The sequence below is a fragment of the Triticum urartu genome, chromosome 7A (genome assembly GCF_056163025.1).
Source record: "Triticum urartu cultivar PI428250 chromosome 7A, HENAU_Tu73, whole genome shotgun sequence".
In the NCBI taxonomy this organism is placed as follows: domain Eukaryota; kingdom Viridiplantae; phylum Streptophyta; class Magnoliopsida; order Poales; family Poaceae; genus Triticum; species Triticum urartu.
Window position 1 is genome coordinate 690,875,435 of NC_141879.1, and position 8,909 is coordinate 690,884,343.

Below are 8,909 nucleotides of genomic sequence, written 5' to 3' on the forward strand. Positions count from 1 at the left end.
TATATATATATATATATATATATATATATATATATATATTGAAAAAGCAAGCATCTTTTGGTGATATGTTCGCAGAGTCTGTCTGTGCAAGAATTTTCGAGAAGTATATAAGAAAAATTCCAAACTGTTTTGTCATTATTCATATCTATAAGTGTTTCAAGTCTTCTAATAATTTACTTCTTTTCCCACCGAGCATAAACAACCAAAAAGTAGGATGTGCTATATATGCACTGTTGAGAACATGTATTATCTCATTTGTAGACTATACAGGTACACAGGTATTCTGATCAAAAACAATGTTTGGCAGTCCTGACATACATAAAAGAGTAATTAACCACCCTAAAACTCAATGAGGATAAACCACCTTGTGTTTCAGTAAGGAAACTAGCTGGACTCTGAAGAATCAACAATCAAAAGCTTGGGTAACGGGGTTGCAGCCAAGCTTCTATATCCGAGTGACAGAATGTGTATAAACAGAATTTTCTTAACATGTAAAAATTTGCAAGATGGCAGCTAAGAAAACATTTATAGTACTGTATAATAGGGGACGACCAATTATCCTAGAATCTATGTTGCGCTTGTTACCACTAAATGGGAAGTGCATACACCCACTAACGAATTGTCCTGTCGTGTTGATTTAAGAAACAATCAGAAACATCATAAGATGAGACAAAATATTAGCATAACGGAGACTGGATAGCCACAATACTAGACGGATCAACAAGAAACAAACCTTGCAGGGACGTCATTTTTTTGGATCACACCCTCCCTTCATAATAGGAAATTTAGGAGGCCAAACCATCATGAAGGGTCTGACTCTCTATATATATTTATCCTCTTGTGTCACCTCGTAAAACTTCTTTGCCGTCTTGCGTTTAATATCAAACGGGTAGAGGACGTCATTCTTGTCCAAGAAAATAAACCCATAATGAACCCCAACTGCATTTACCACAAAAGCTGAATCACCCACAGCCTCGAACATGCTAGTTGGTATCATATGATTAGCACATATCTCACGCAAACAAATGGTATCTACAATTAACCAATTGGGGAGGAAATTCTTGTCCATGGTGTAGAGCTAGATGCGAAGCTGGGATCCTTTGACATGAATGAAATGAACCCCAGAATCATTTGCAAGCGGCATGCCGGTGGTTTGAAACTCCGCCTCCTCTGGGAGGTCAACTAGCGACAAGCGGGACGACGCAAGATCTAGCAAGACTAACTTATAAATGCCATTCACATGGGTCAGATTACAGATCCTTTCATCCACAATCAAACTACTCAATAGCAGTCCGATTCAAAAGGTTTCAGTTACAGTCGAAGAGTAGATGGCCCAGAGACCATCCTGTAGCACATAGACATCTGGACTGCTGATCTTTATGCTCTATTGTCAAATAGAAGCAGGACAGGCCATCGCCGCTGTGACTGAGGAGGATCTCACGGTGGTAGTATGTGAAGCCGTTATGGATGGTGTCCGGAACTGGTGGGAGGATAGCCATATCTCTCATGGGGTACAAGGGGCAGCATACCCTTCTAGTCTGTCTGCCACCCCCATAGCCATATCTCTCATGGGGTACAAGGTGATGAGGAGGAGGCCATCAAAGCATTCAACATAGAGCATGTCGCACCCCAAACTTTCCAAATCAAAGCTAGCATGGCGAACCGTGGGGTGTTGACTGTAGTTTTAATGTAGAAACCGAGGATGCTGGGAGGGTAGAGGTCACGAAAGCGACAAAGGAAGGCAGGCGCGGAGGTGAGGCGGAGCCAGCCCTTGCAGACCAGCGCAGTGCCGACGAGGCTGGTGGGGAATGCGGCACGTATGAGGATCTCGCCGAGGAGATCGTCGATCGTCGTCATCAAGCACGGCCGAGATGGCTGGCGCCGGTACCCCCTCTCCTCCCATCTCGAGTCTAGCTTGATGTGTATTGGGAGATTGGCAATTGGTTCACGGATTTTGGGTAAGAAACGCAAGGGTTTAGGGTTTTACGTTTACTTGGTTCAGGGCTATTTGTTTTTCTTTTATTTGAGGAACGGTTCAGGCCTGGCTTCTGATCCGTACATGGTCCATTCAATCTTTCTTCCTACTCCAGGATTGGTTTCAAGTTCGTCAAAAGTGAAATTTTCACACCAATCTATTTATCGTGTCTTTCTTCTTCGTATTTGAGATGCAGAGGCCTGAGACACGCTTGGGCTTCAGAGCCCGGGAACAAAGAATTGGAGAAGGGAGTATGGAGGGATTACCTGATTCGACGGCAACAAGATTGGTTGAAATTTGCTGATAAAGTAGGCAGATGGTTCATGTACCAGTTGTTACGGCCGTCACATAAGATTGTGTTTTGCTCAAACGTTACACCATAAATGCAAGTAGAAGGTGCAGAACTCACGGATCAAACTGGAGCATACCAGATATTCATCCATACTTAAGCACTTCAGATACCCATCACTTTACAGAAACAAAACCATTGTCATATATAGCAACCTCATCATTGCAGGGTACACACCTCCAGGGCATCTGAGTGTACACTTTACTAGAGAGCAAACACAATAAGCATCAGCGGCATGCCAGCATTCCAAACAATCAAATTTGCACACAATACAGAAACACAGAAATCATCGAATCTGGAATGCCAAATATCTAATCCAGAACTGATAATTTAGACCAGCACACTAGGGCCCGCTCGGATTGAGTGTAAAATTAGTGTACTCCCTGGCATTCAACTCAAGTTTGAGCTAAAATGCAATAAACATGTCACCTAAAAACATCATGCTAGAACTTGGGAGCACTAGTCACATACCCACATCTAGTACACAGCAGAAAGTGGCATACATATACAAGAGTTGCACTGATCTAGCAGAAGCATCATCAGTACATATAAAAGCAGGCATGTAAAGGCTAACAGCTGCATAAGTCAACATGGTAAGTTGGAATCATCTTACAACAATATGCAAAACTGGTAGAATGGGACGCTGTGGATCTGCTGGTACTATGACAGACCCACATCTGCATTATCTGCTGCCTCCAGCCCTCCACTGGTTATGGCGTTTGATACCATTGATTTCAGTTACCTGATAAAGTATAGGTGTAATTCAAGCAATTATCTTGGTTGAGCAAACAACTTTCAGTGATATTTCTGCAGAACTTGGGAGTGCCAGAATTTCAAAAAGCATACAAGAAAAGTCTGCAGTTGTGTTGTCTTCGTTTATCAGATTTGTATATCCTCTTCTAACAATCGGGTCCTATTCCCACAAAGTAGAAAAATAATTAGGTTGTGCCATGAACTCTGTCTCCTTTCTAGACAATACAGTTACACAGGCATTCAAATTTTCAAATCAAAGAAAACAACTGGGATTCCTGATGTACATAGTAATAATTAACAACCCTGAAACTTGAGGAGGATAAACCACCTTGTGCTGAATAATCAAGAATCCAACTAAAAAAAAGATCAACTAAAGCTCAAGTTATGGGGTTGTAGCCAAGTGTTTATATAGAGTTATTAGAACATAAAAGATAGAATTTTTTAAAATGTAAATCTGCACAATAGCAGCTAACAAAAACATAATATCAAAATATGAAATGAACATGAATTATTATCCTTATATCTTAGTTAACATTGCAACCATTATTACCACACAAGGGAGCGTAAAAAAGCAAGTGCATTTCGCCACTAAGGGATTGTACTTGTATGTTGATTTGCATTAGAAACTTGAACCAGAATTAGGCATATGCACACGATAAAAATCGCAAAGGAGATAAAATATCAGCATAATGGACATTGGAAAATAGATGACGGTACTAGGCAGATTGATAGGAGGCAAACCGTACAGGGTAATTCTGTTGGATCTTGCATCTCCTTCATCGCAAGGAATTTAGGAGGCCAAACCATCATGAAAGGAATGACACTATTCAAAATTTTATCCTCTGGCGTCATCTTGTAAACCTTCTTTGCCGCCTTGCTCTTAATATCAAACAGGTAGAGGACATCTTCCATCTCCAAGAAAACAAACTCAGAATTGACCCCAACTGCATGCACCCTAGCAAATGCTGAATCACTCGCATCCTTGAACATGCAAGTTGGTATCCTATAGTTAGCACATATCTCGCGCAAACAAACAGTACGCTCAAGGAACCAGTTGGAGACGCCATTGCTATCCATTTTGTGGAGCCAGATGCGAAGCTGAAACCCCTTTACATGGATCAGATGAAGCCGAGAATCATCCGTGAGTGACAGCTCGAAGCTCAACCCCTTAACCTGTTCCGGAAAGTTCACTAATGACGAAGATGCGGACACAAGGTCTAGCAGGATCAACTTATAACTGTTGTTCACAAAGGCCACATTGTAGATTTTATTAGTGTCACCAATCAAAGTAGAAGGCAAGAGCAGTACAATTCTAGGGATTTCAGTTACAGAGGAAGAGTAGATGGTCCAGGTACCTTGTTGTAGTGCGTACACATCCACAACTGTCTGCTGCTCTTTATGCATTATTGCCAAACAGAAGTAGGACAGACACTGGCCGCGGCGACTGACGAGGATCTCACGATCGTGGTATGTGAAGCCGTCGTCATGGATGCAGGTGTTGGGGACTGTTGGGAGGATGGCCCTGTCCCTCGCAGGGTAGAGGGGACAACGCACCCTTGTTGGGTTCATGGTGCGGTTCGGGTACATCTGGAAGGTTGAGAGGAGGAGGAGGCCGTTCCAGCAATCCAGGTCGAACCTATCGGGGCCCAAGGAATCCAGATCGAAGCTACCGCGGCGGACGACGTCGGCGAGCTCAGGGGGCTGGGGCAGCGGCACGAACCGAGGGGGGTGGATGGCTGTGGTGACGACGTAGAAGCCGAGAAGGCTGGGCGGGTGGAGGCCGCGGAAGCGGCGGAGGAAGGCGGGCGCGGCGGCGTGGAGGAGCCAGCGCTTGCAGACGAGCGCGGCGCGGACGAGGCTGGTGGGGAAGGCGAGGCGGAGGAGGATCTCACCGAGGAGGTCGTCGTCGTCGAGCACGGCCGAGATGACGGCTGGGGCGGCCGCCGGCGCTCTCTTCCCTTCCATCTCCGCTGTCGATCTGGTTTGGGGATTGAGAATTTGAGAGGAGCACAATTTGGGGTTAGAAAAAACTGGAGTTCAGGAGTAGTGTACTTAGCACGGACAAATCCGTTCACTATTTTTTTTTATGAGACAAAAGTCCGTTCACTAGCCTCTTCGAGCAGAGCTGGCCAAATGAGCCGGCCCGGGCCAGTGGCCCGCTGTAATCGTGCCTGACACGGCACGCCCCACAAAGGTGCCATGTCGGCCCGCGTACGCAGCCTTGCTGCCCGCGCACGGCCCTTTGCTAATGGCCGCTGCTAGGCGTCATCCGGCTGACGCGAGGCAATTGTAAACTGCCTTGTCAGCCATTGGATGAGGCTCGCGTGGCTGTTCGATTTGCGCCAGTGGAGGAGAGCAGGGACAGCTGCAAAAATTGACCCTGATCGCTGCAGCGCAGCACCCACTCCATCGTTCGTCGTCAACGGCCATCCTCCCATCTGAAGCAGCCACACCGGCCACAGCTAACCAGCCATCTAATTCAGCGCGTGCATGGCCATCGGCTTGCAGGACTACATCAACGTGTGTTTCTTTTCTAGCTTTGCATCCTTCTCTCGCGTCAGATCCATCAGGGCGGTGCTTCAATGCATCACCGGAGGCTCGATGATGCTTCGCCGCAGCTGTTGATGCTACATCACAGCAGCAAGCCATCGACAACTGCCACATCAAAGCACCGGCGGCCTCTCTGCAGCGTCGCGAGCGATGCATTGCAGCTTCGACAGCCGCTCGGCAAGCGTTGCACGCTGCATCGTATCTCCGGCAGCGACACAACCACTGCATCACAGCTCCGGCATCGTCGTGCCCGCTACATTGCAGCTCCGGTGGTGTCGAAGTCTATGGTAGTCGACGCTTTATTACAACCTCGCCGGAGCTTCGACGACCGCCGCGGCACTTCACTGCAGCTTCGATGCACTTCATTGCAACCTCACCGGAGCTCCGACGACCACCGCGGCGCTTCACTGCAGCTTCGACGCGCTTCATTGCAACCTCGCCGGAGCTCCGACGACCACGGCGGCGCTTCACTGCAGCTTCGACACGCTTCATTGCAACCTCACCGGAGCTCCGACGACCATCACGGCGCTTCACTGCAGCTTCGACGATGCTTCATTGCAACCTCGCCGGAGCTCCAACGACCGCCACGGCGCTTCATTGCAGCCCCTCCGCACCCGATGGGAGCCGACGAAGTTTCACTGCAGCACAACGCGATGGCGGCGAGGTGCTCCGACGAATCACGCGGTGGCGACGAAGTTGTTACGACGCAGCACATGGTGGCGACGGAGCTTTGGCTGCCCGATGTTGCGCTGCTCCTCTCCTCAGCTTCCCGGTTGTAGCATGGGTGACGAGTGGCGACCCGTCTCCGACGCCGTCGTCGTCTGCAGCTCCGGTAGCCACTACCACGCAGCCCCGCGGGATTCCGCGCCGCCGCCCACACCATGCGCACCATCGATCCCCTCGCAAGTACGGCTCCCCGTCGAGAGGCAGCCATCGCAGCGCAGCGGCGCCCCCTGTAGCAGCAACAACAGCTCACCGACCGACGGTGGGAGAGGTTAGGAATAGAGGCAGAGGCGCTCAGGAAGAGAAGAGAGCAAAGCTCCGGCTACATGGGGGATGGGAAGAGAGGGGATCCTTTGTGGTGATTGAGAGGAAGAGAACGACTTGGCCTGGGAAAGGATAAGGTTGCGGGGTTGGGCAGGGCGGGACGGGGCGGTGCGTCGTTTCCACTAGACACGTGTCGATCTATCGAAGCAACTTAGAGAAACGAGAAATCAGCCGGCTTAAGCCGACTTAGAGGCCCGCTGTAATCGTGCCTGACACGGCACGCCCCACAAAGGTGCCATGCTGGCCCGCGTGTGCAGCCTTGCTGCCCACGCACGGCCCTTTGCTAATTGGACCGACTCGTTGGCACACCAGACATGTTGGCCAATTGACAGTTTTGCTTGCTAAGCTTTTTTATCTATTGGTTGGTATTAAGCCATATATATATATATATAAAATCAAGATTAAAAAATAAAAAAATAAAAGGGTTGTGTCGTGCTGGCCCGCGTGCTCAGCCTAGCTGCCCAAACACGGCCCAAGGTGTGCCGCATGCCTGGCACGACCCGATTAGAGCATGCCAGGCTTGGCCTGTCACGTACCGTGCCAGTATGCTTGCAGGGCGGCATGCCAGGCCCGGCCCGTTTGGCCAACTTTGTCTTTGAGGCTTGGGGCACCTACAGCGAGACCCCTCCAACCAGGCAGATCCTATTTGACCCCAGAAGCGTCAAAAGGACGAGCCTTCGCTCAAGCAAGTCGCCACTTGGGCCGACCCACGTATAGATTTGGTTCGCTACTGTTTGCTGGTTTATTGTGGCCTTTTTTAGGTTTTTTTCTATGGTGTTTTGCTTCAGTTTTTCATCGTTTTGTCAGTTTTCAATTATTTTGTTTTGGTTTTCTTATTTTTCTATTTTGGTTCCTTTCTTTTATGTTTCCTTTTTTCATTTTATGTTTCTGTCCTTCTTCTCATTATTGAGCATTATATAAAACAGTTTTGCTAAAGCACATCTAGATATGCCATAAGTATTGCATATTTAAGTCCTATATCATTGATCTTACATGAAGATTCATGTGGGTATTTTTTCACCCATGTGTTACAAAAATCTTCATCGTATTAAAAAAATGTTCATCATATATTATGAAATAGTTCACCTTGCACTATAAAAATGTTCATCGTGTATTACAAAAACGTTCATCATATATTATAAATTGTTCAACGTATATTAGGAAATGTTCATTGTGTATTTAAATTTTGCTCATCATATATTAAGAATTGTTCAACATATACTATAAAATGTCCATTTTAGTATTTTAAATTTGTTCAGTACTTTTTTTTTACAAAAATTTCACTGTATATTAAAATTTGTTCAACGTATATTATAAAAATGTTGAACGTTAATTAAAAAGAAGGATTTTCTGCTGTACTTTCTACTTTAAGTTTGATGCTGCATGTATAATGTTTGAGGTGGCTAGCTTAGCCAGCCTCACTAGAATCATATTCTCTGATGAGGACATGACTACCTTGGATACGACCAAAAATATTGCATACATGCATATTTGTCAGGTGATTTCTAATGCAAACTATTCAATAATCTATTTATGTTATCCAGAACAAAAATACTTCACACACTTTTGTGTTTTGTCTAATTGCAGGTGTATGGGACATTTGTACAATCCACATATGAAGACAAGGGAAAAGGAGAAGTTTAGGTTGTATTCAAAAAGTCCTCTCACGTCACTTTTGGGCCAAGAGAAGATAGAGTCCAAGTCTCTCACGTTCTGGATTCAGATTCGGATTGCACAGACATACCTGACTCAAAACGCCAACAACTTTTTCATACGGACTCCGAATTGGGTGATTCTTTTTTTGTTGGAAACTAGATTTCGTGCTCTTTCCAACCCAATTGGATTCACCTTCAAATTCGTCCGGAGCGTTGAGTTACGGACGAAACAATCTGACGTTGCAGCAGAATCCGAGTCAAACTACAAGCCCAAAGGTGTTGCATCACCTCCACTTGGGCCCATGAGCCTTGTACGACCTAGGGTTAGTTTTAGGCTGCCTTGGGACGTCGTCCCACCTCCTTGGCCGCCACCCCTTGCTCCTATATAAGTAGATCCATCTAGTAGCTTTTTCCTTGGGATTTGTTTAGTTAAAAGTTAGCCATTGCAACTTCGTGTACTTCGTTTGTGTCCAACGACCAGACCAAGACCGCTTACGGATCCCCACCATTATCAATACCTCATATATATTTGCAATATTCAGATTGCTTTATCATATTCTTGCTCGTTCTTCGATTGCTT

At 46.4% G+C, this 8,909-nt stretch overlaps 1 protein-coding gene and 1 pseudogene across 4 annotated transcripts; both read right to left on the reverse strand.

Annotated features, from left to right (window-relative positions):
• Window positions 1-745: 745 nt before the first annotated feature.
• Window positions 746-1,903, reverse strand: LOC147961572 (uncharacterized; annotated as a pseudogene).
• A 902-nt stretch (window positions 1,904-2,805) lies between these two features.
• LOC125524421 (uncharacterized) lies at window positions 2,806-6,711 on the reverse strand. Of its 4 annotated transcripts, none has more exons than XM_087536112.1 (2): window positions 3,824-6,711; window positions 2,806-3,066 (listed from the first exon to the last, which is right to left on the reverse strand). In XM_087536112.1, exons 1-2 carry the CDS (start codon window positions 5,040-5,042, stop codon window positions 3,059-3,061), a joined length of 1,227 nt encoding a protein of 408 aa, XP_087392238.1. In that variant the 5' UTR covers window positions 5,043-6,711; the 3' UTR covers window positions 2,806-3,058. The 4 variants fall into 4 exon arrangements, with proteins under 4 accessions (XP_087392238.1, XP_048545430.2, XP_048545433.1 ...); XM_048689473.2 differs by having other exon boundaries at window positions 2,806-3,237; XM_048689476.2 differs by lacking the exon at window positions 2,806-3,066 and having other exon boundaries at window positions 4,080-4,250; window positions 4,433-6,711.
• Window positions 6,712-8,909: the final 2,198 nt, after the last annotated feature.